This window comes from Anopheles maculipalpis, chromosome 3RL (genome assembly GCF_943734695.1).
Source record: "Anopheles maculipalpis chromosome 3RL, idAnoMacuDA_375_x, whole genome shotgun sequence".
In the NCBI taxonomy this organism is placed as follows: domain Eukaryota; kingdom Metazoa; phylum Arthropoda; class Insecta; order Diptera; family Culicidae; genus Anopheles; species Anopheles maculipalpis.
Window position 1 is genome coordinate 16,321,563 of NC_064872.1, and position 27,079 is coordinate 16,348,641.

General features: G+C 44.9%; 1 protein-coding gene across 1 annotated transcript; it reads right to left on the reverse strand.

Moving 5' to 3' along the window:
• Positions 1-11,575: 11,575 nt before the first annotated feature.
• On the reverse strand, positions 11,576-26,692 carry LOC126565787 (mucin-5AC). Its single transcript, XM_050222997.1, has 10 exons — positions 26,548-26,692; positions 19,863-20,020; positions 18,503-19,793; positions 17,733-18,413; positions 16,515-17,237; positions 13,283-13,460; positions 13,070-13,222; positions 12,883-12,998; positions 12,652-12,807; positions 11,576-12,561 (listed from the first exon to the last, which is right to left on the reverse strand). The coding sequence occupies exons 1-10, from the start codon at positions 26,690-26,692 to the stop codon at positions 12,401-12,403; spliced, it is 3,762 nt and encodes a 1,253-aa protein (XP_050078954.1). The 3' UTR covers positions 11,576-12,400.
• Positions 26,693-27,079: the final 387 nt, after the last annotated feature.

Consider the following 27,079-nt stretch of genomic DNA (forward strand, 5'->3'; position numbering starts at 1 on the left):
CCGTGTCACGTCGTTCGTGTATCGTGGATGGCAAGAAAACAAAGGAAAGTTACACCAAACAGAACAACACACACGGGGATGATAAAACAAATGGCACGCGTGTACTAAGCGCGTGCACTGTGGCTGGCTTGACGTTGATTCTTTCTCCGCACACTATCGCACACTCGGTCGCCTGCGCAGAAGCGAATGCGTAAGACCGCGAAAAAGAAAGTAGCACTCGCGACGCACGTTCCCGGTGCTGCTCAAGACGGTCTTGCTCGTATGCGTCTTGCGTCGGAATTGACCACACTGCGCCGGATCGGCACCGTTCGGAGGCCCCAGTTTTGGTCACGATCGCGCCCGTGGAGTGTGCGGACGCTTTCTTTTTACCGCTTCTTTCAGCCGGGCTGTGCGGTCTCTGTTCCACTAGATGGTACCACGCATACTCGCAATTTCACTTCTCCTTCGCACGGTTTATATCTCTCGGTTTCTCTCACTCTCTTTGTCGTTCCCTTCCCTATATCACACACTTGTGCAGATCGCTTTCTCCGGCTGGGTTGATCTTGCTTTGGTACGGAATCCCTCGCGCTACGTCGCGTTACTGGCCGTGGCCGTGGTGTTGCGTCGTCTCGAATCTACTAGGAAATAGAGCCCACGGTCGCGCAACATATATAATAGAACTCCAAGCAGCCGAGAGAAAGCTCAGCTATGCTCACGCATGTTTGTCGTCTTTCGCTCGCACCTGCTGGCATTCGTATCTGCCGGGAATGTCTGTCTTCTTTTTCCTCCACCCCGGTTGATGCTCGGGACGGTGCTTCTTCAGATCGGCTGCAGAGCCGATCGGATATTCTCCGGAGTTGCCCATCCGATAGGCTCTCAAGAAATTGAAACATCATTGACCGATCGTGCTACAGCGCAGCATCGTATGCTGCACGGCAAGCATTGGAAGAAAGTATCGATGTGGACTCTCCCTCTCAACACCTCTCAGCTGTGGTGTCTTGGCGCTAACGGCGCGCTTCTACACCGAACCGATTCGGCAGGCGTTTCCTTGCGCTCGCTCTTCTCTACTGCTGTCTTTTGTTTAGATCGCCTGGCTGTGGCACTTGTGTAGCACAGCTCGCACCGATCGACAGGTTGAAGATGCCTCCGTAAGGATTATGAAGAGCAACTTATCGATGTTTTTATTTGCAGCGCGGGACGACAAGTTGTGCAAGTGGACGAAAAGCGCTCGGTCACTTACGGTGTGTCCTGCTTTGTACACCGGTGTCCCAAGAAGCTATCCCTTGTCAAGTGATAAATTAGAAAAGCACTCACCATTTGAAATCTGTTTCCTCAAGTGTTGTGAAACGACGCTCTTAGGTGGGAGACGGATGGAATGTTTGTGGGATGATTGTGTTTTAAGTTCATTGGTGAGCAGCTTTAAATTGGCTTTGAATGGATATTTCCTCGTTAGGGAGACGGAATATGCTCTCGTTTAATGCAATGCGAGGCTCAGAGAAGTCATGGTGCTTTTGCTATAAATGCTAAGAGCTAATGTTAAACTCAAGAATCTCGTAGCCTAAAATAGCGTTTCTAATAACATCTAGTTATGTTCTTGCGATTTATATGTAAATATCGAATGTTGTTCTCTTCATCTGAAACATTGTCCTATAAACTCCCACGTAAATAGATCGTAGTCGAGCCATAATACTCGAAAAAATGATCAATTAAAAAAGTCCTGAAGACTGATTCCTCTTTGAAGCACACTACTAACTAACCTACAAGGAAAATGTCATATTATTCTTTTTTTTCTTCTTAGTTTAACGACGTACGACGTAAGTCACACCAGTCATCGATTAGCTTACGTTTGACACTTTTCATTCTGTCCCATAGTTTGTTTATTTATTTTAACACGTCAAGAATATAACCCGTGGCTTTTGAAGATTGGTTTTTTTGGTTGTGTTTCTCTACTATTTTTAGTTTAATCTTAATGATTTCAAATAAATTCTTTTTATAAAAGTTTACCTAAAGAGATGGAAGACTTTTTAGAAAGTTAATACGATCGAAAAAAAAAAAAACTTTTATTCATTATTTTTGCAAGATTTCTAATACATTAGTTATACCATGTACAAAAAATCGGTTTTGAGTGAAATCATATTGCCATCTCAGGTGAGGATATTTCGCAAACTACTCCCGACGATAGCCTAAAAGAACGATCCATTCGAAGTTTAATTCACCTGCCTCGACAAAGCCATTCTGTTTGCTTCGTGCAGCTTGAATGGCGTGCGGTCCGTGCGATAATGGCAATGACTTGAATGGTTATGACGATGGTGGTTCGGTACTTCCGATCATCATCGCGATCGGCCGTTATTATGTGTGGATGATGTATGCTCAACCGCTTACCGCTATAATGTGTACCAGTGGCCCATATTTGGTCGATCGATTGCGTAGATTCCGCATGGCCCCTGTAGAGTGTTTGTTGTTTTACGTGCTGGCCGTGATCGGTTGCGTTTTGCTGATTTGCTGATCAGCAGAAAGCATACTTTCTGCCAAAGGGTGTGCGTTATGGAGATGATTTGCAGAAAATGGTGGGCGATAATTGAAAAGGGTGCGTTTTTATGAATATGAGAGTAACATTTTACTACTCGTTTAAAGATTAATTTCTAAACCTTTTTTTGGAACATCGTTGAAACATTAAAATCCTAATAAAACATACTCACAGCACATAATGTTAGGCGATGGTCAGAGATTTAACTCTCCACTTAAAAACCATTTTGTATATGCCATTTATACTTGTACTTGTGTCAGTCATTGATCGCTCGGTTTGCACTCTCGCATCGGAACTCCGAATCGAGTAAACGCACCATCGACCAAACCGCATACGAAACGGCGCGTCACATCGGAATCGCTCTCGTTGGCATTTATTTACGACAATGGGTCCACGGTCACGGAAGGAAGAAAAATGTGTAGAGAAAAATATATACGATATATGCACGTATCGCATGCATAAATAGCGGGAAAATGCGAATTTTCTGCTCACTAGCAAAGCGTTTGGGGGAAGGAAGGTATGGAAGGGGAAAAAAGGAAGCAATGTCATGGTAGACGGATAGGAAGGTAGATAAAAACCAATTGAACCGTTTTTCAGTGCACACAAACTATTTCCCCGGGAAGGAAGACGGGCTGCACTTGAGAGAAAGTGTATAAACACTCACACAACAACAGCCATGTTCATGTTTCCGGCAAAAAAAGCACATGCGGGCGCGGGGACGATTTTATTTGTGGCGTAGAACAAGTTTCCGTCCCGGTTGTTGAGTGTTTTATTTGTCATTCAGCTTTTCATATCGTTCTTCAGAAGCTCGTCGTTACAGATCGTATTTGGATGATCAAGTTACAACTTTGTTGGAATTTATTGTTGAAGCTGCTTTCCATCTGTTGCGGATTAGTGTCTTTTTTTAAATACTACTCATAGTAAGAAACTAAACTAATATTAGGAAACCCTTACATAAACATTTACTAGATACGTCAAACAGTAAAAACATAATCCATTTAAAGCACATTAGTCACTAGGGGAAAACTTTTTTTTTCTTGGCCTGATGTGAATCCCACCGAAGGAAAGTGTCCACTCGGGTCGTTCGTTTGCCACTGAACTTGATTGCCCAGTCGGATCGTGCACTTTCCCCTTTAACGGAACGGCTGAAACATGGTGCATGTGCTGCAGATAAGTGGATAATAACATTATTTCCAAACGACACGACCAATGAGAATCACAAACCTTTCCGCACCGCACACCACACCAGCTGGCGGGTGAGATTCGCCGACATGCACGGAACGGGGGAAGGCAAAAATTGTCATCGAAAAAATTGATGGAAGCAATGGGCCGGTATGGCGGCGAGAGAAATACGATCGTTGTGTTGTGGATAATGACGACATTGTTTAACGTTTATTGCCAACAACAATAATGAGCTGGCCATTCGGTTTCACTTGATTTCCGCTGGAGGTGTGTTTGGGAAGCGCTATTAGCGTCTTTAATGTGTTGTTCACTCTATCGTAATGTACGCTTGAAGGGAAAAGATTTCTTTTGTATGTGATTTGTAGGTATGAATTCAATTTTTGGTATGTTGTAAGTATGTATTTACAGAAATTTAAGTACAGTGTGTTAACAATGCAACTAAAATTCTTTAAAAATATTTTTTCGAGAAGGAATTTTAAAAGGACTTTTCAAATAATATTCTTTAATATTTCCCTCATGGGGCTCAGCTGATCCAGTAACGGAATCATTAGCGGCGAAGATCTTTCATACGAGTAAGCCAATATTGCCTTCCATCTGGGTCGTTTCGCTGTACAGATTTAGCAAATACAAGTCATCTCAAGTAAGTCAAAAAGATCAAACCAAGGCCTAGAGAAGTTTTGAAGCCAAACAAGAGGAACATTCTGACTTTGCTATGAACACGATCCCCAAGACAACGCTTGAAGTTAGCAAACGTTCCGCGAGTGTAGCTTTCACAAAAATCTCATGTGATATACTAGACTTCGGAGTTTTCTGAAGTGAAGTTTTATGCAAGACTTTGATTGTGCTTCAGTTTTTTAGCAACAAATCAAATTGTACAAGAAAATACAAGTAATTCAATAACGCTTGAATATACAGACATGCTTTCCTATTCCCAGACAAGGAAAAGGTCCTTAAAAAACACAGGTTACGCATTTTTACACTTGCATCGGTGATGATACTAACCGGAGACTTGGGCTAACGACTCGTAGTAAGGACTGACTATCCAACTACGTGGTATCGGCAAGTCTATTCGATGGCCGGCGTGACCTAGAAGGTCGTTGAGCCAACAAGAAGAAGACTTGAGCTAAATCCTAGACTTCACTTTCTCCGGGATGTTCTCAAGCTTGTCTGTTATGACAAACAAATGGCAAACTTCCGGGTCCCATAAACTTGAACTTAAAATCACCATACGAGGTGATGGTCTAAGTTATCACAAGGAGCTTATACTTTGTGATGAAAGCTGTAATGATATTTCATGAAAACTTTTTATTTTAAATCAATTTAACCTTTCACATCTTTCATATGAATATCAATAAACTGCCCCAGAGCAAAACCTTTTACACGCTTTTAGTGGTACTTCTGTTGTACATAAAGAAAAATCAGCTGCCATAACTGAGTGACGATCATGTGCTGTGCATCGGTGCAATAAATCTTAAATTTACCTCCCCGGGGCGTATGTTACTTATCGTATTAAAAGGTGAGAACTAAACAGTTGGCTGTCATATACAACCGGAGGCGTGATTGCAAGGCAAAAAACAAAGCAAGATGTAAAAAGGAAAAAAAAAAACACCGGCAATGGGAAACATCTGCACGGGATGCAAATCGTCTTCGAGGGGAAAATGTGCTTCTTTAAACGCTGTGCTGAACGGTACGAAACCGCAGCTCGACCACCATTGCACAGGTGGTTTACTATCCCTCCCGTGCAAACGTTATATGCTTTCACGCAGAAAAAGTAAAAACCATTTCTCTAAAGTTCCAACCCACGGAACATCCCGCACCGGCGCACGCTTCTTGTATGCACTTTATACGACCGAGTAATGCATCGCGATTGTCGTTATTTTCTGCCGCTGCTCGCTGTCGCTATTATTGGCAATAAATTTGCATCAAAAACATCCCATCGCACGCATGTACTGGTTCTGGTTATGCAAATAGTCGCAGCTTTCGCTTCTGTGCTGCGGCCTTTACGTCGGTCGGAATCGTTCGCGGTGAGTGCCATCATATCGGTGAGCAGATAATTGTGGTGGGAGTTTTTGGACAAAAGTAAGCTCGCGTTGGTATTTGTTTTCCGTCGTCTGGTTCCAGGTTGACTACTGCTGGGTACGATGGTAGGAAAAATGTGGGGCCGTAAAGAATGTAATCTTGATGCAAACAGGTGGTGGAAGTTTTCACATGTTTTTCGTTGATATTGTGTATGGATTCCTGGAAAATAGAAGGTGCATGCGACCTCTACCAAACGGTATGTTAGGTTTGTGGGAGAAATGTTTCTCGATAGTTGTTTATTGCACGGCTTAAAAAGTGTTAATGAGTTATTTATTTATGACACGATGATGTACGATAACATAAATACGATTTATTTCTAACTTCTATTGAGAATTGGTACTCGTCGATTTTAATCTTTACAGGTTTGAATAAAATAAATTCTTCAACGCTTAAGCATACTCATTTTTAGCTAACAAAAATAACACATTAAGCTGTCGATTGTGGTAAAAACAATAATCTTTGGAGCTTGGGACTTGGGACCGGGGTTCAAATCCCATCCACCGACCGTTCTCCCTTAGTGAGGACGGACTATCCAACTACGTGGTATCGGCAGGTCTAGTAAGCCATTTGATGGCCGGCGTAACCTTAGAGGTCGTTGAGCCAAGAAGAATTAGACATACATTTATCTTGATCACTGAGTATATGTGGTGTTCGCCTGGCGAATAGAATTGGATTGAGTATCAAAGCGACGAAGACAACATACCTGCTTGGCGGAGACACTGGCCGTGAAAGAACCCGATTCGGAAGCAAAGTATCAGGTGAAGGCGATGATTTCGAGGTGGCAGAGGAGTTCTGCTACCTTGGTACGATCGTAACTTCGAACAACAACGTAAGCAGCGAAATCCGAAGGCGCATTGTTCAGAGGGGAATCGTCCCTGCTATGTTCGATATACCGCACTTTGATACGGGTACGAGTCTTGGATTATGCTGACGGACTGATGCCAAGGACTATCTTCGGCGGTGTGATCGAGCACGTGTGGCGGAGGAGAATGAACCACGAGCTTGCAGAGCTGTTAGTAAAAACAGGTCGGGTACGTTGGCTGAGGCACGTGGTAAGTTGTCAGTGACCGACCGAGTTCGACACGAGGCGTAGAGGAGCACAATGAGCCCGTTGGCTGGATCAATAGAAGTCTAATCTGTCGGAGATCGGATGGAGGACTGCAGCCCAAGACCAAGTTTCCTGAAAACGGATTGCCTAAGCAGGCCAAGAAGAAGATATGGTGTTACAGTTGTCAGTAGTTTGGGAATGGTGACTGTTTCTATCAAACACAGAATAATTGTGACTCCATTATCACTTACGAAGCTCCCAATTGCAGACTTCATAATCGTCTGCAATCAACTGCATTAACTGCAAGAAAAAATAGTTGTTCGTAATGCCAACGATCGAAGCGAATAATGAGATATAAATCAATGAGTTAATAACATAATTAATTAATTAATAATTTAATAATGAGCAAACTGAACACCCTACTGCAAAAACTGTGTGTCCAAATCCAAAATGTGTGAATTTTGTTCAAAGTGAACATCGGTCGATTCGAATAACGAAGTTCATAAGTAACTTGGGGCTCAATAACTTGAGATTTTAAGACATTATAAATAATTCGTTAATGGTCTTTTTAACATTCGAGAAGTCCTTTAGAAGACTTCTTGTTGAAGACTTACTTATTCCTTTAAAAAAAATGAGACCAAACGTTTGCTTCACTTTCCACTTACATAGTTGACTAAATATGGAGCATCATATTGTATCACTTCCGAACGCCCGCCATTACATTCACTGTGCGTGTGCTTAAGACTGTCGATTGAACATCGCCAGCGAGCAATTCTGCACCCATCCCGGTATGTGTGTTAATCGATTAAGTCCAACTCTCCGTGACCGAGCCAAGTGCTACCGAGCCGTCAATTTCCCGGTCCCGCACAGGCACAGGTGTGAAAGCAGTTCGATTGGTTGGAATTTCGTACTAAAGCCGCTCGTTCCCGTCGAAACCAAATGGCACGTTCGATAGGTTTCCGAGCGCAAACATCACTTTTCCGTGTAGATGTTTACCGATGAAGATGATTTTAAACGAATTTCTATGGTGGAAAATTGGATCGTTAATTGTGCTGTGAGAGGAGCCATCACGTCTGGAGCGCGAGTAAAATGATTGCTAAACTACGTTACACAAATGGTTGGTAAATAGAGGGTCGAATGGAAAATAAACGAATGTTTACTGATCGAGAACGGTTTTAGCGCTGATTATTACTATGATAAACCGATGGAATTACTAGAATATTTGAAAGTCATCGTGGGTGCTGCTGCTTACCGATGGCATAATGAAGTGGTGGCATAGTGGAGAAACCAGTGCTCGACTTGCAGTTATCAAATTGCGTCCAAACTTAAAAGAGCCAAAACCACTCCAATGAGGCGAAAAATCAAATACCTAAAAACTACCTTTATTTCGACTCGAAGTCCCTTTACTTTCCTAAAGATCCTCTCAGAAGTTCCTTCGCGTACTCGAAATTCCTTCACACGAGACGGAGGGAAAGTTTCACTCGAACCGAATCCAATACCATTTTTTCATACAGAACTCAACCGATCCTTCTGGACAAGATTGGCACTTTTACCGTCCGGTCTAAGAGCACCGAATGCATATAGCGCGGAGACAAGTAGCAGTTTCACTTTCCCGTCATCAGCTCCCAATCGAATCGAGCATTGCTCAGACCCGTCGTCACGTGTGCCGGGTGCGTTCACTTGACACGCATCGCAAAGGGGTGTTGATGTACAATTTTTATTTTTTTTCTTTCTCTTACATTTATTTTCTCAGCCAGGGATCACCCCCGGTTGGTTCCGGTTCTTCCGGGAAGATCGTGAACAGCCACTCGGCCAGTACAATCCACGCTTTTCGTGCGCATTGTACGGAATCTCAACGAGCGCGGATAAGAGTCGTGCCGTATCTTGATTTCCGGAAAATTGAATGGTCGTTCAATTGGGTTTGACGAAGTGAAAGAAATGCACGTGGACAGGCGGACACAATTTTTGCCATCCAGCCCTTTCTAATCCGTGCAGGGTGCGAACGCTCACGATCCGTGCGAATTGGTTCCGATTGTGAGCGTTACTGTGGTGAGCACGACGGAAATATTCTCAGGCTGATTATTGTATGCCTTCGGGGTTGATTTATGGCAATATTCGGTGATAAAATGAATGGTTTAATAATTTTGCAGTTAAATTAGGATTCATTCTAGCGAAAGGCACTTTTTTCCTTCGTTTTTGTTATTAAATTGCTTAACTATACATGTCTTTGTCAGTGTCGCAGATACTACTTACACAGATTTCTAGAATTGCAAAAGAAACATTACTTTGAACGTCGTTGAACGGCAAGTGACTTCTATCGAAGGGCATCACACATTGGAGGGCAAGGTTGGTGCGAAAACAGTCCTACACATTATGATAACGAAAACGGGTCAAACACCACCACGAAACACTTTCCGTCCATCAATCGCCATTAAAATCTATCGTTTCGCTGGACACTTTCAAATGGAAAACAAAATCTTCACCAACGAAAAACCCCAAAATTTAAATGCTACTTTTTAACTATCGTTTTCTCCATTAAAGCGAGCCGCGATAGAGCTCGATAGCAGCTGACGGCTTAATGACTTCGAAGGCTAAACCCTTCAACGTATGGGGACGCCTTCTTGGCAAAGCTTGGCTTGTGCCAGTGTCAACAAACGAATCAGTAATGCTTTTGAGAGTTTGTATGTATTTTTTTTTTTGCGTTTGTTTGTTGTTGATTTGGTTTCGGTTTCTGTTGCTTCTATCCGAATTGTACTGCGACGCACAGATGACTTTCTTGCAGTGCCGGAAATTGACATCCATCCAACCTCTCCGCGGGATGGTAGAAAAACGGGCGAACATTCCGAATGATCCGTCAATTGATGAAGCACTTTTATTTGCTGTATCTATTTTCAGGGGTAGGTTTTCTTTGTTTGAGCATGGGTTTTACTTTTTTCTTTTTCGTTGCATTGGATGATGTTTTCTTTTCCTGTCGTATTTGACAATCGAAAGTTTTCCCTAGATTCCACAAGAAAAAAAAAACGATGGCTTGAAAGCCCCATCATATACTCAGGCTAGATATGAAAAGCAAAAGTTGCAGCGTGATAGCAAGTACTTTGTGTGAAGAGCAAGGGTTCAACAGAAAGGAAATACACACGTTCAAAGTGTTATTTTGCTAAATGGTTCTGTGTCGCTTACTTCAGAGAGAGAAATTAAACTTTTGCCATGCAATGGAAGATTGCTCCAGGGAAGATTACTTTATTAAAACCCTTTGAATTGGTGGTTTGGAGCACCTTAAAGTAAACGACTGAATTTGGACTCTGTTGAATGCATATAAGTTATTTTTACTTAAATCACTATATATTTTTAAGTTAAGGGAGAGGTTCAGCAACTGTTGATGAAAAGCTGTCCTCAACCAATTTAATATGTTTCTCTAGTTAACGCCTCAACGCCATCATTCGATCATAGTTTAAGCTTATCACGCCTCTTTTGACCGCGTGGATGGATTTAATAGATTTTATGTATTGTCCAGCACCATTTTAATGACATGATCAATGTTTTAATGACATGATCAATCAATGTGAGTTTGAAGGACTTAGAACTTAGACGGATTCGCATTGATGAAACCTCATCAATCTGTAAGTGGTGTATGATTAGATGACATGTCTTCTGACCTCAGTACCCAAGCATTGGAGAGGTTTTATTTAATTTCATGTGCCAAATTGTTAAGCTTCTATGAGAGCATTAATGATTTGATTTGTTCATGATTTCTTTTCTAAATCATTAGAAACACTTCGGGTTAAAAGTGTTCACATTGAACAAGACTGTTATAAAAATTAACATAAAAAAGGTTTAAAATTGGCGTGAAGCTTGTGCAAGCCTTCGAAAGATGTAAAAACATTAAATTTGTTAATTCGAGCAGATTTGATCGCGCACATGTTCGAATAGAACAGTAGCGACCCTAGCGGCAATATGTTGAAACTTATTTGCTAGGAAATTGCATACTTTCGAATTTTTGTTTAAATTTAAACACGTTGCTGAAGAGGAAAAACAAATCGTTACACGTTTGCCATGGCTGATAGTAACACTTTGGTAAAAAAAGAATACCCATACGTGGAAGGGGTCCTAAACTCAAAAAGAACCTGCTCACACGTCAGCAGATTCGTTATGGTAGGGGTTTCAAACTTACATTTCGCTTAGAGCTTCCAAGAAGCAATGTACACGACTGGCGGTGTGTCTGTGTGAAGGACTACGAGCTAGCTAAGCTGTTAAGCATTGCATATTTTCTACCAGTGGCGAAGGCAGAAAGGATACGATGGTTGGGACACGTGGAATATATGCCGGACTCATGCACCAACAGAAAGGTGCTCGTCAACAACCCTTTCGGCACGAGGTGTAGAGGAGCACAGGGAGCTTGTTGGCAAGATTAAATGAAATTTGGCAGAGGATATCTTCCATAACATTGAAGAAGACAATTATAGAATACGGAAAGACACATTTGTGGTTGTTTAAAATGTTTTATTTCAAAGTATAGTACAGTCGAATTTAAATAGATGTTAACGGAATGGATGTGGCGTCTTATTTTAAAATATGTACAAGAAATTGTCGCACACTTCCTGAAAATCTGCTGACAAAAAAATGCTCACCGATTACACACTTTTGACTTGCACTAGCAGAAGCACCCTATGCGATTGTTACTAAACATGTCATTATGGTCCCTCCGTTTCGTACCGTTCCGTCCTTTGTATTGTTGTTATCTTAATCTGGTCATGCGACTGTACCAAGTGTATCTAGCGGCATATAAATAAATAAATAAAGACCTCTTACCATGTAACATCATGTACTTTACTTGTAAAAATAGTGTCTAACTACCGATAACTGTCGTAACTCTAGGTTCGCATCACTCATCCCGTGCAGCACAAGTGCACTGATCCCGCTGACGTTCAGTTGCAATGCTTGCGATGATGCATTGATTTATCACAACGTACTTTTATTAAAACCGGCGTACTCTACTACTGTCTTGTTTCCTTCTTTTCTTGTGCTAGGTTAAAGTTACTGTGTGTGTGTGACCCTAATGAGCATTTGTAATCGAAATGCGTACAGCTTGCTGTGTGTTTGTAACGACTGCAGTGTCTACCACCGCTTGCAATTAAATAATACCTTCACGAGTGTCCTTGAACTCACTGGGTTGTGGATGCTTTGAGCAAAACTTCGGGACGGGAGAATAACTTAACGCAATTTCCTCTAAACTTTACCGTGCCACCCCAAAAAAAAAAGAAGATGCACCCGCCATCGAGTTTGCTGTGTCGACGATCCACCTGCCAGTGGGTCATCGATCGAGCGATGGGATCGAGCTGTTCCGCTGGCAGATCGATGATCAAAACGGCACCTTATAAAACTGAATGCTATTAGTAAACAAATTATCAAACATCAACAACTACACGCTCAACTGCCGAGAGTTGACCAGGCTGATCTGGATCAGATCGACCAAATTGTAAGTCTTCCGAAGCGCACTGTTCCAAGGATCTGTACACCAAACGAGTAGTGCATGGCTACTGCATATGTTTTGTCCGTTTATCACCGCACGGTTTGCGGGGCTGGTGCGTTTAAAACTGTAGAATCTGATTGATCCAATCTCGGAACTCGGATATCCTTGTATAAACACCGGGTTGATTTGGTTCCGCGCATCCGATACCCCAGGAAATGACACCGGCGAGCAGGAACCGCTTGTCTGGGCGTTGAATTACCATCGGACCACCGGAATCACCTACATGGAAAGAAGGACGAAGGAAAGAGTTGTTTGATTGACTGTAGCGATGATAATTTCTCTTACGACGTGTTAGAGCCTTATGCTTACCTTCACAAGAGTCGTATCCTCCCTTCTTCCAACCGGCACAGATGAAAATGTGTGGAATGTGCTCAATGTAACCGGCGCTTCTGTACATCGTTTCACAGATCTTGTTCTCGATCACCGGCACGGTAACCTCCTGTAGCACGCTCGGCAGTGGCCCATCTGTGGTCGATGTAGAAAAAAATAGCATTACTATACCGGCTTTTCATTTTCCATGCCCCTATCGCCCTCTCTTACCTTCGTAGAGACGACCCCACCCGGTAACGAATGCTGTTCGGCCGATGAAGTTCTCATCGTTCTCCGGCACGCAGACGGGAATGATGTTCGGTTGGAAAATCACCGGTTCGTAGAATCTAAAGGCAATCGAAGTGTTAATACCCTTCACTATCGCTCGATCGGGAGGGTTCAGAAAGCTTTCTCTTACCTCAAAAGTGCCAGATCATATTCGAACGTTCGTGGATCGAACTGTGGATGGGAGGCGACGATCTGCACCCGGCGCTCCTGATAACCGTAGGGTTCCTCCTCCAATGCCAGATCGTACTCGCCTAACCGCAGCAACAGATCCGACGGCGGTACACTGTGGTGGTGAAAGGGGTTTGTGTATTAAAGTGACGTGAGAACGGCACCGTGTACTTACTTGTCAACACAGTGGGCAGCTGTAATGGCCCAGTTTTCGTTCAGCAGTGCCGCACCGCACTTGTGCAGATAGGTGGACGTTCTCCACTGACGCAGCGAGATTTGCCAGGGCCAACGGCCAAACGCTGCCTTGGTACCACCGACGATACGCGGCTCGGGGAACATCCGTTTGCCGCACACTAGCATAAGAAAAAAAAAGAGAGAAACAAGAAAGAAACAGAAAAACCGTATAAATACATGCTCGTAACGCAAATCGATAAAATGAAAGGAACGCGGCAGATAAATAAGAAAATCAGCTTCATCGCGAAACGAAGATGCGTGCATTAATGAGTTGTACGGCACAGGGTGGATGAATGAATCGTAATTATGCTGCCATAAAAATTGTAAATGATCCTAGCCAATCAGATCCGTACGATCTTGATGTGCGCGGTTTGTGTATCACTTAAACTGCGTTCTCCAGGACCAGCAAACGCACCGCACCGAGTGGCCTGCTGAGTGTGGGAACCAGTTCTTCCTTTTTCTTATCTCGTGCTGACTTAAAGCTACGCACCGCGCTAACCGTGCACCGGGCGCATCAGGAAGAGCCGTACTGCAGCGGGAAGATTAATTTGCGGCCAACCGATCGGAAGGGTCACTCGCACGATCGAAACGACAGCGTGCATAATATGTAATGAAATATTCACTTCACGCAAACGAGAAGAGTACCAGAAAGCGAAAAGGACATCCGATTATCATTAGACGTGCCACGGATAAGCATATCGGCCTGTTCGCGCACTCACTCGACTGGTGGAACTCTACAAGGAATTCGCTGTCAACGATGGTTTTATGTTTCTACCTATGGCACAGCATTGCGCACCGTGAACGATCAATTCGTAGCGGACATCAACAGTGTCGCCTTTGCTTGGCAAAGTAATTGAATGTTAAAACAGCGACCCCTACGGGGTTGGTTTTATGTATGATAAATGATCATTCGCACTGCGTGGTAATACATCTTGCAGGGATGAATCTATCAACACCACCCACAATGGCGTGAAAACGTTGATGTATGGCCAGCTATTGTACCAACCTGACAAAGGGGCTACGATTTACTTAAAGGTGTAATGGATCTTTATGTAAGCATTGTAGCTTAATTTCGGGATCCTACGGTAAAACATCACAAACACATGTAAGCTATCGATTCAAATCGATCGCAACAGTGTCAGCCTCCATTTCTCGCGCGGTGCGGATGTCAAAGAACTTGATCGGTTTTCCTTCCAGGCAAACAATACAATGTCAGTAACCGGACACCCCGTGCCATCGTTGCGTGCTGCCTACACATAAATGTGCCCTGCGGTAACAATTAATTACATAATGTTTACATGTAAGCGATAAGCCACCACACGGGAGACGTGAACGGCACTTGCTCCGGCTAAATTCCAACGCGTAGAATCGATGCGTGCGATCCGAAAGCAAACGAACGTCTTACTATTTGCGATCCCCTCGGTCGTAGCTAAACCTGGATGTTGCTACCACGGGCAGGCCCGCGGACCGGAGACCCAAGCTGCTTAACAAAGTGTGAAACGCGAGTGAAACAAAAACCGGATAACAAACGACCTGTGAATGCCCTGCATGACCACGGTGACAACGACGCACTAGGCCTGGAAGGATCACGCAACGCGCGCGTACCGTCAAAGTTAGTGCCGGCCGGATATAAATCAACATTACCAGTGTGATAGTAATGATACCATTAAGTAAATATAAATAATTTATTTTATACAAGCCCGAAAAACCAGTAAATCAGGTGTTCAGCGACATGTTCACGGCTTACATATCGGTCCGTGGTTGTGCTCGAGCGTCCACTTTGCTGCACAGGACCTTACGAACCTGAATGGAGCTGATTGTTGCCTTTGGTTTTTCTTTTCAGGCACGTCAAGATTCGATAATATTTCATGCCGTGTGGGGGTGCGATTCAATTTAATGTCCGATCGCAGTACAGTGATGGACGTTACATTAAGATTGCTCTTGAGGCTTATCTTAAGGAGATGCTATTAAAAAAAAGAAGCATATCGTGGTTATGGATTGTATGTTTTAATGATAGCTTTTAAGCTCATTCGCTCCATTCAAATGATTTCCTTCCAGCGTTTGCCAAAATACCGATTCCCCTTTCGATGTTTGGTTGAGCTTGAAACCTCACAGCGTGGGGCACTTAAATACATAAAGCTAATTTATCACACTATCAATCATCCCTGCGCCATTGTGTTCAGCCCAAAAGGCCTACAGTAAATAGGATCTACCTGTCGATAGCGATCAGTGTATAATCGATTTTGAAACAGGTCGTGTCCGTCTCGGCCTCATCCGATCGATGTGCGCCTTGGTGCTTCGGAATCGTGAAAAGATGTTCGCAAATCTTTCGAGGGAGAGAGAGGTATTGTTTTTTTTTTTTTCGTTCAATGTACAGCATTAAAAAATCTGCACTACCTCCGCGTCTCTATCGTTCCTTAGGAGTACAAACCCTGGGTAGGGTATTCCTGGTAAGGAAGAATTCTTGCACGAAGATGATACACTCATGCAACGGTGGAAGCGGACCTTGTCTTGTTTTTTTCCCTTCCGTAGCGCGCGTACCGGCAATGGCAAACGGCAAGTGGGATGCTCGTCCGGTTTGTGCATTAGGCAATAGGGACACCCGACACCCGCAGCCAATGTTTGCTACCTAGCGTTGCGAAACTGGCCCGGGCGCGGTGGTAATGACAAAGATCGGCTGAAGAAGACAGGGAAAAACAGAGCCACAGCGGCAATGAGCATTGTTGCTCGTCTCGATCCTTTCGGTGCGGTACGTGCGAGAGCAGAAGGAGCAATGCCGATCGGATCTTCGTGACCGCAGCGTTTGGTGTGCTGTGTGGTTTTCCCTTCCCGCTGGTGTGATGGCGTGCGGAGGAAGCATTGAACTTGCTTTCAAGGTTGAAATTGTTTTATGTTATTATCAATTATTTATGTTATATTTTTATGACCATCCACCGACGGATCTCACCCCAAAGGCAGTGTTGGGTGTGTATTATGTGCGCTGGGAAGCAAACAAACATTCAGAGCAAATCGATGCCCGCTAGGTGAGATGGGCAAGGATGAAATGAGCCACTTAATGAGACATAACGTGGTGCTGGTGTGCCGTACGTAAGATGAGATAATTTTTGGCGGATCGGTAATGGTTGCGATGTTGCGTGTGCGATATAATTTAGCCAGGTCAAAGGTTTACTCACCCGATCGATAATCAATGCCCTCGAGGGTTGGCAGGGTGGAGGTGGTTAGGAAGTCGGGTGCCAACGTTACTCCGTCCGTGGTTACGTTGGCGAGCATCGCCAGTGTGGTCGTTGTCGGAAGCGCCGTCTGATTGCTGGCAGGATGCTCAGGGAACTTGATGGGCATGCCGGTCGTCGTGCCCTCGGTAGTTGGGTCTCGGTTCGACTGGGTGGCAGGTGGCAGTGGTAATGCTGTCGTCGTGTTGCCTGACGTCGTTGAATGCACCGATGAGGATGAGCCTGGGCTCGTCATGCCGGCAGAGATCGAAACCGGTGACAAGGTTGATGCTGTCATAGTGTTGGGCTCGAGAGATGTCGAGGTCGAGGACACTGTTGTGCTTTGCGGTGCCGAAGAGCTTGCGACGGTGGAAGACATCACTGTGGTGCTTTCGTTCGTCAACTTGCTCAGGGAGTCGGTAACGTTCTCGACCGAGGCTGTGGTAGCATCGGTAGTTTCTTCACTTTCATCAGTTCCTTCCTCTTCCCCTTCTTCCTCTTCTTCCTCACTGGATCCTTCCTCGCTACCACTGCCGGACTCTTCCTCTCCGCTGCCCTCCGTTGCGCTTTCGATCGACTCCTCAGCAGCCTCAGTTGTGGTCTCACGGACGAGCATTGTTTCCGTGGTGGACGTCGTGTCGATAGGTCGTTTGGAAGACGACCAACCATCGGTAGTAGACGATGTGCCTATGATGATAGTAAATGAGCGGTTATTAAAGAACCTACATTTAACGTCAATACTTCCAAGCTAAATAAACCATGTCAACATGTTACGAGCCGATCTACTCTGGGAAACAAAACAAATGATGATCGTAGCATTGTGATCAAATGTGAATGTCCTGCAAATGTGACTTTGGAATGATCTTTTGCGACAACTATTTTGTCTTAACCTTGGATTAGGATGTATGACAAAAGCGAACCAAAATGAATCATGTCTTCCTTGCTACACGAACAAACGAATAAAAGAATAATTGACATCTGTTAATAGTGCTATTTATACGTGCTCTAGGCGCACAAGCTTGCAGTGATCGCGGCAAGGAATTATGTTATTAATGACTGCATTTATATGGAGCTTGTATTTGGATTTACGTTCCACCCCGCTCACGTACAGTTAGTAAGAAAATGAATGAAGTTAGTGTGCGGTTCGGTTAAACCGATTATTTTAAAAGCCATGCAATTTACCAGATTCCTCACTAGATGCTGATGATGTCTGTTCGGATACGCTCGCAAACATATCACTGGTCGTTAATGTCGGTGCGACGGTGGATGTAAAATGAGTCGAAGCAGCACTCGCGGGAGGAATCGTCGTAGTCGGTGTGGATGAAGCGATGGTCGACGTCACGATAGTTGGTGTCGTTTCAAGCGATTCGGTTATCTCTACCGCGACACTGGAAGAGACTGATCCTTGTCCAGTTACGACGGTAAGACTGTCCGTTGTCGACAGCACGATGGATGAATGTCGGACCGTGGTGCTTACAGGAGCTATCGTACTTTGTTTGGTGGAGCTACCGGTACTGACAATGGGACTCTCCGTGGTCTTTGCCTGTACCTCCAAGGATACACCATCTGTCTGTCCGGGTGTTCGTAAAGTGGACGTTACTTGCGAATGTACCGAGAGTGCGTCAGGCAACAGGAGAACGTTTTGAGCAGGTTCCTCTTGAACCGTATTGTACACGTAAGCCGCTTCCGGAAGAAGCGATTCGATCGGTAGCTTGGTGTCCTGCGAGAAGGACACCTCGACGGATGCTGGTGGTATGTGAGTGGAGGAGGTTGATGGTTCATGCTGGTTAGTTTGATTACTAGCAATGACCTCTTCGGGGGTTAGTGTCTGAATGAGTATCCAGCTGTTGGAAGTGGTCGGGCCTGTCGGGATGCATGATGATGGAGTGAATAAGCATCATGAGCGAATGAAAAGTTTTGTGAATGAATAACCATTAACCAAAGGTACCTACCTTGATTCACAGTGGGACGCTCCGTGGGTGTGTCTTCGAGAATGCTTGTCCACGTGACAAGACCGGGTCGGGAGAGTGTAGCAAGGTCAGCGGTATCACCTAGCTCCAGGGAAGATTCTGGCATCTTTACAGTCGATGTTTGTACGGATGGTTCAGATTGAGTGGTTCTCTTGGTGGAAGAAGCTGGTGTGGGAGTGGGCGTTGGTGTAGTGGGTTGCGTCACTTTGATGGTTGTCGCTGGATAGGTCGATCTAGTGGTACTGCTTGGTACAGCAGCAGCACTGGAGTTGATTACAGAGCTGGCAGAGTTCGTCTCGATCAGGTGATCTAACGAGGTAGCCGGTACGGTTGCAACCTGTGACGTTGGCTTAGGTCTAGGTCGGGGAGCACGAGTTGTATCAATGGGAGTCGTCGTCGTCTGCGTCGTTGATGTGGTCGTGGTAGTGGTAGGTCGTCTTCGGTTTGATGTCGGTTTTGTTAAAGGCACCAACAAAGGCGTTGTCGTTGGTCGACGAGAATACGTCACGGAAGGCGTTGTTGATTCGGTCTTCGGTGAAGATTGGTGAGTCGTCGTTGGCCGTCTCGAGGCAAAGGTGGTTTGCGTTTGTGAAGCGGCAATCGAACTGGGTGGCTTACGGGATGCAATGGTAGCTGAAGTCGTTGGTTGTCTTGTGTTCTGGGCGGGCACTTTCCTAGTCGTTGAGGGCAGAATCGTGGTTGGAATATCCGTGGTTGTCGTTAGCGGTTGAGGAGGTCGTCGGTTCGGTGGTCGTACTGTTGTCGTCTTATTAGCTGTAGGACGACGATTTTTGTAAGGCTTAGGAGTCGTTGTTCTGATGGTTGAAGTTCGGTTATCGTGCGTAACTAAACTAGGACTGCTGGGTCGTGCAGCAGGACGTTTGCTCACTCCGCCAGTCGTTGTGGATGTTGATTGACTGCCAGCAGGATTCTTGCTGCTTTGTACGTACTGAAACGTTGTGAACTCTTGATACTCCGTAGTCGTCTGCATATCGTCTTTTTGCTGGACCTTTAAAGGAGCTTTCGTTGTTCGTACGGTACTAGTTGTGCGTCGATTGTTCTTTGCAGTCGTTCGTCTAGTAGTCGTAGAGGTACTGAGTAGTTCGTACTTGGTCCCGTTGCTCGCCGCGGTTGTTGGTAAACGCGTTTCCGTCAGTGGTGGTTTTCTGTGCGTGTTCATTAGAGAGGATTGTGGGAAATGTTGGAAGGTACCGGCCGAATTGTGATCTATGCTGTTATCCGTTATGTCTGGATCGAAGAGCAACCGATCATCCTGTGGGAGAAAATGTGTGGTCAAAGCCGAATGGCTCGATGCAAAGGATCAGTAAATGGTGATACTTACATTGACCTGACAGCACGATCCGAAGAATATTTTGTCGATGCACACGCCCAGATGCGTACCGTTGGACTTAAAGCAATCGATAGCAAACATGCAAATGCCTTCATCGCCAGTGCTCCGTACCACACAGGGAAGATGTCGAAGGTTTCTGCTAGCTTGAACTAGAATGATAAAGTGTAAGAAAAGAAAAAGTGGTAAATATGTCTGTTTGAACATGGTTTTCATGCGCTCAGTCTTAAAACTACGTCCTTAAAACGACATTAAGAATGCATATGTGTAGCAACAGTTGTAAATGCTATCTGTCGGGTGCGCTAGTGCCCAGATTTCAGTTTGCTCCGTCGTGAACATTTGGACTTCAAGACCAGCATTTCATCTCGCCGGGTGGACTAGGTCAATGTGTTATGAGTTTCTTTCAGCACCGTATCGCACGTTAAAATCTTTCCCCGCAGCAATGACACCTGCAAACCCCCTTGTTCCATTTGCATACTCTCTAAAACCATTCGATAAGCCCCAGGACGGAGTACCTTCGAGCGTTAGAAATGGCGGATCATGTAGAGGTAAGGGCAAATGGCAATAGAGACACGTTCCGTGTGCTCATGAATTACTGAATGTCCCGTGTAGGACACGCTTCCCAGGAAATTGTTGGATGCTGGATGGAATTTAAAATGAAACCGTTCCATCCGCCGATACACTCGATGCCTCTTTCTCGCCCCGTTCTGCTTGGTGTTTGGTCCATTAGTCTTGTTTTCTTGAGCTCCAAAACGGGAGCCCTCGAAAGTGGGTCAGCCCGGGGTATCGTTTACCTCGATTTATGGTTCTTATACAATTGCCCCTTTGTTGGGCAGGATGATGGCTCTCCGAGCGGCGCTCAAAACTGCAGTCGCGAATGCGCCAATGGACGCAACGAGAGAAAGGGAAGTGGTGGAGTTTTACTTTCTTCGGCGGCAGAAATGTTTTCAGGAGATTTGGGGTTTTGCTGGCAGATTACTTTCTTTTCCGTTGGTGGAAGCGGTGGATACTTTAAAACGAGATTTCCATGCTTGTCAATGTTTCATGGGAGTAATGAAGATTGAAAGATTTACTTTTCGTTTAACTTGGATGAATTGTTGAACATTACTTAAGGTACGGATGTATCTGATGATTTGGGGATGTCCCCGAGTAAGCGTACATCACTGTGTCGCTTAAGAGATGAGTTGTATCGAGGGAAACGATCAGCAATTAAAAGGAGTTATGAAAGTTGTCAGCAGAGGCGTAACACTATCGCGATCACTACCGGTGATACCCGATGGTATGTCTGTATGCTCGGTGTGATGAACTAACGCACCGGTTTACCCACGAAACAATGCGTCGTTGCTTCCGAGCCGGATCTGACACGTCCCACAAACACATGCATGATAATTCTTCGCTCCAACGAAGAGACTATCCAGATGTTTTCCCATCGTTGCTGCCACTAACGGAACGGTCCGCGGAGGTCATGCGCTAACAAGAATGCCTCCTACCAACAAGAGCATTAGGCGCATCTATCTAGTCGAGTCTCCAGCTGTCAAAGCTCGTTACAGAACTGCCGTAGCGAAACGTTGCACCGCATGGGTGGTGGAAGAGCTTTGCTCATGCGTCGGGCGAAAACAAAAAAGCAACCACATTCTGCTCCCTCCACAATGGGCTAAATTAACTTTGTTTGTTTTCATTGCTACGACAGGTCGATTCCGTGCTACAGGCTTCTGATCATCCCATCGTTCCGGTTAGGCTGGAAACGGCTCTAGAATCGGTCGTTTGGGGGTTTGCATAACCAAAACCCGTTTGGTGGCATCACCGGATGAACGGAACGGCAGTTGACCAACATGCGACCAGCGAGCAGCAGACTAATCGGAATGGCAATGGCCGCTGGACGGTAGCGAGACATACCGCGGGAAAATGGTAGAAGTTAGGTTTTTTTTTATGACAGCCACGAATGCTTGGCTACGGTTGTATGATCTCTTTTGTGTCATTTCAGTTCCTTTTTCCTGAACGAGCAAGTTCAGTGTCAAGTTCAAGCTAGAGTCGGCTATTTATTGCCGTCTCGCTCGTTAGAATCATTTCCTCAAGCATTTAGCGGAGAATGCTGAGGTTTTGGTGCTATGTGGGATAGCAGGGTGTGTGATAATCATTGGAGGCAAGTCATGCTAAATTAGAAGTTTGATCGACAGTTGATGCGACATTATAAATCATTCGCCTCGTTTAGTATCCACATCCTTTCGGACCTAGAAATACTCATTCTCAATATAGTTTTATATTTTTCCGTGTGGCTGTGACCCACTTTGAAAGCAAAAAAATTGATAACAACATACGTTTTCAACAACCCAAGCAACAGAAAAGTTCTCTTCACAGTACAGAAGTCCCTCCTCCGCAGGGACTAGTAATACACACAATTCATCAACACGTCCTTGTACCTTTCCATCCTTCCCATCTTTTGCCTGTCTACAGCTACACCAACCATGCCACACCATTCCTATCTGTTTGATCAGCAAACCGAGACAGGAATGTTGGCAGCTAGGAATACTTGCGCTTTCGAATCGAACCGCGTGACTCACGTGTGTTCCCCAAGGGTGCCATTTATGTCGCCGCACAATTCGCTTTTTCTCCCCGAACGACACTTTCTCCGGGTGACGGTTTTGACGTAAAGTGTGAACATAATCCGTGCCGTGCGTCACCCTCGGAATCCGGTTTGGTCGGTGCCGCAGAATTGGCAACCCGTAGCCGCGTACACGCGCTCAAACTTTGTACAGCAGACAAAGTTCACCCCTTTGTGGCTTAATGATCATCGGCCGGGTGACCGTTTGGCTTGTTCGAACGAAAGTGAACGTTCGGGGGCTATTGGACCGGACCGGACATGAGGTGTTATTGTTGTTTGACTAGCAATGCTGGTTTGCGGTGAACTGAGGTTCCTACCTTACCAGAACTGCAACATTTCCTGCTTTCCCTGCTGCTATTATTGCTTGCTGATAGTGCTCGTTTGATATCGCCACCACGTTGCTCGGTGAGGGGGTAGGGCCGAATGAGAGGGCGGTGCTTTTTGGCGGAAGAAGAAAGTAAATTAAAGCTGCCCAGCATGGCCCACCAACTGGCCTGCCAGCCAGGTTTACCCAGTGACCTCAAAATCGCGTGAAACGCGTGAAACTCCCACCGCCCGTCCCAAGGGGCAGCTTAATGCCTGCAAATGGTACGAGAAATGGCCGCTGCTCGCGAACGGCCGATACGATTCGTAGTGGCGTGTCAATTACGCGCATATCCCCGGGGCGGCTGATCACGACCGCCGAATGATGATGATGAGCAATGATGATGGTGCTAATGTAACACAAAGAAAGCCACCGCCGGGCCAGACGAAATGATACGATGAGGACGATTTTTCCGTTGCAGGTAACCTCAATTTTTGGGAGCTGCCCGATTCGCACCGAAATGGCCAAATTGGTATGAAATGAGCAATGCTTCTAAAAAGCAAACTTCACCATCCACGCTGCCTCGTACCACGCACGTTCGGAGCCTCGAGGGACGAATTGTTATGATAAGCAAAGTGCCGGAGCGTGGAACCAGGAAGGAAGAAATGTTGACCAAAATGTTGTACGGATGGGAAAGAAAGAAAAGAGAACAAAAAGCTAGAAAGAAAATCAGCAGCAAAAAGCGAAATCGAAATTTACACGCAATTGTCCAGTGCATTTGTTGAGCGTGCTGGCGGAAGGTAGGAGGGTGAGGAATTTCCAAGTTTCGTGTAAAATGTGCTTCCCCTCGGGGAGGACACATCGTTCTTCTCTTGTTTGCGAAGAAGCTTTTCTTTCCCTTTGCTGGGGTTTGTTTGTGTCTTTGAAAGCCGCCGTCCAAGTCTGTCACGCTAAAGGAAGGTGCGTTCCAACAAAGTAAAAGAAAACTAAACATGGGCACATGCTTTTGGCGATACGGTGCGGCCGGAACGAATCTATTTTAGCTTTCGGATATTTTTTATATTGTGCAGAATGGAGCAACGTCGCACATTCGCTTTCGTTTCCATGACGAATCCGGTAGTGTTGCACTAGAATGGGACATTGTTTAGCCCCTGTTGGTTGGTGGGTTGTTTCGAATGAACCCCACGCAAACCACGGCTACTTTCACTCTAAATGAACTCCGAAACTGGAACTGGTACGCGGTGATTTCGGAACTCCGTGCAAATTGAGTTAGATGAGCTTGGGCAGGGGAAAGCGAAAACACCGCAACAAAGAGTACGCAGGAGAATGTTTAGGAGCTCGGACAGAGACCGGATAATGGTCCGTCCTTTCACGCCAAGAATGGTGTGGGTGTTGGGGTGAATTGAGAGTTGAGGTGAGTGTTGGATTGTTTGCTGATTGAAAGTGTAACAAAACCATACTTTCCGTCCAGTAATATCCTACTGAGCCTTTTAAGAAATGTTAAAGCGCTGTGGATGCACAACTGGCAACTCCTTTAATGGTTTTAAGCTCTCTTCTAATGGCATGGGATGTTTATGAGAGCATATACGCTTATAAGTCCTACAACGACTGCACTTATTCGCATGCGAGTAAGCTGTTTTTCCAGTATCAACCTCCGTTTAATACTGAAGATAAACGATGAACACCTACATCGACTTGCTTCGGTAGCTATTAGGGCAAAAGCAGCCATTCAAGAGTAGCTTGCAGACAGTTTACAAGCTTCTTTGCTAACGCCATCACCATCCTGGTCGTAATAATCATTTCCATAGCCATATTTAATAGCGCTTTTTAGGAGCATAAAAAAGGCACACCAGACGCTCCAGCCACCGGTCCCTCAGGGTACACACAAAAAACTGTTTCAAAAAAAAAACTTTAAACAACTTGGTTTTTCGAGTTGAGCTATCCTGTCTGTTGTGGGTCTTGTGAGCACAGTTCACTTCGTGCGAAAGGTCGATAAACTGCATGCACCAAAATGTTCCACTAACGCTTAGCCACGAAAGCACAAAACGAAGGCAGCCCATTGCAGCATAGATGCGGTAGGAGTTCGCCCTGCGCCCTGGTGGTGGGTTGTTATTATTCTACCAGCATCTACCGTACCCAGGGTGGCACGCGTCTTTTGCGTCACGCAGTTCCAGGTGGAAGTAGCGGAAATACGAAAATAATAGAAAAGCACATGCTCACAGCAGGGAGAATGTAACGCATCGTTATTAAAAACCGACTCGCCTGTCATAACCGAGGCACAAGCGGATCAACGTTTGTTTTCCATCATGAAAATGGGAGACTGTTCTTGCTTCTGTTTTGAAGCTTGATTGAAAAATGAAAAATAAAAGAAACATAATGAGAAGCACATCAATAGCTAACAGTTCCGACATGGTGGCTCTTTCGTTGAAAAAAAAAAAACCGCCAAGAGGCAATCATCGATTAGAAGTTCCGGTTCGGAAAGCGTGATAATTTCGGCCAGCAGCGGCTTCTGGTGTAAAATTTTTGATGGTGCGCATCACTCCGAGGAACGGCCATAGATGGTCAACGGGAAACGCTCACTTTCGCTTTGACAGCGTGACTACGGAACTGGATAGAAGACTACCGGACGTCGACCACGGCGTGTCTCGACGATGCCAATGAACAATAGCTACATGCGGTAAGAAACCATAAACCTCACTGCTGCCCCCTACACACACCTTAAGACGCACACTTGTATATTGTCCTCGGTTCGACAGCCACCGTACGGGACTCGGGGAGGAAAACTGTCCCCCTAACGGTTCTTGGCACTTTATATGCTTTTCTGCTATGCTGCTTTTTCATTATTATAACTTTTTGTTCTCCTATTAACGTTGTTGTTTTTGTGTTTTTTTTTTGGGGAGGGGGATCGTTGTTGCAGTGATACGGTTTTGGGTTGCTGCCGGTAGCAGTCAAAGTTTTAATGGTCACTTTAGATGCGGATGGCGCGCCGAATCGTGGACTAGCTGAGCGTGTGTTTAAAATTCTATCCAGTCCAGTGTCGACGCTGGCTCGCTGGCGAGGCGACTGGCAAAAGGTTGAACGAATTGTTCGCTCTATTTAATACCGTTTTGATGGTAAATATTGCATCGGTTGATACTGACGAATATTGCCCAACGGTGGTATGAAAGTCGGAGGCAAGAGTCATGATGAAAATCGTGGATAAATTTAAAAATGGCATGAAGTTTAAGTAGTTTCAAGTTTAATCTCATCTGTAAGCAAAGCGATTGGAATGATTTCCTTTAATTGTAGATATTCTTTTACATTTAAATCACAATTCCTGGAATGATTAACTGAACCATAATCCCGTATCAATTTTTTTACATTTGGAGAAAATCCCTTGTGAAGTTAGTAAAAAGCCAACAAACACTGTGTCCACCATACGGCAATTAGCTGCCTTTTTAAAATAAAATAAAAAATAAAACATTCAAACGAATAACAAAATGCTCCAATTTTACAAGAAAAGAGATTTTTGGAAACAAGCCTACTAAGGAAGTATGTAAAACTCTGTCTCCAATTAAATATGATGCCATCGACCCACATTACCGACATAATTAAACTGTAAAATCTGATATCCACTAGTCCACTTTTCCAGATTTTTTGTTACCCATATCTGATGCCTACCCAACTGACTGACCAGGCCGGTCCGGTGATTGGACTTCCATGTTCCACGGACTCTGCCCGTGTTATCTTACCATCATACTGTTATTTCGAACTTCATATGTGCGTATACTTACACGATGTGAACGGGAACACGGGACTGCTGTATGCCGACGGGAGCAAGCTGACGAGTAGCAGGGCAAGTGAGGTAGCGTACTGGACTTCGGCACATCGGCGACTCCATCTCACCGTCCCCCGACGTAGATCGACACTGGACATCATCTGGCGGAGCGCGTGAAGATAAACAGAACAAAATTGCGAATGAAAACGGGACAAATTAAAACACTCGCACGAAGGAAGGGAGGGTAAAAAAAGGTCATAGACAAAATTTGCATAATGTCTTCAAGGTTTCTTCTTTGCCGAGCAGAAGAGCGGCATCGATTGTGTTGCCGCTGTCTTTTTTCTTTTTTTTTATTCCAAGAGTGGGTTTTGTACTAGCTTTACATCTGTGTACGACGTGGATTGAAGCTAGCGCAAACTTTAAGGGCTCCAGGGTTTAGTTTAGCTGCTTGTTTCGCGAGGAAGTAGGAAATAGACGGGAGCTGCCAGCAGCTAATTGAAAACATTGTCGTAGACTAGTGCACGGATTATGGTGCCTTACGGCAAGAA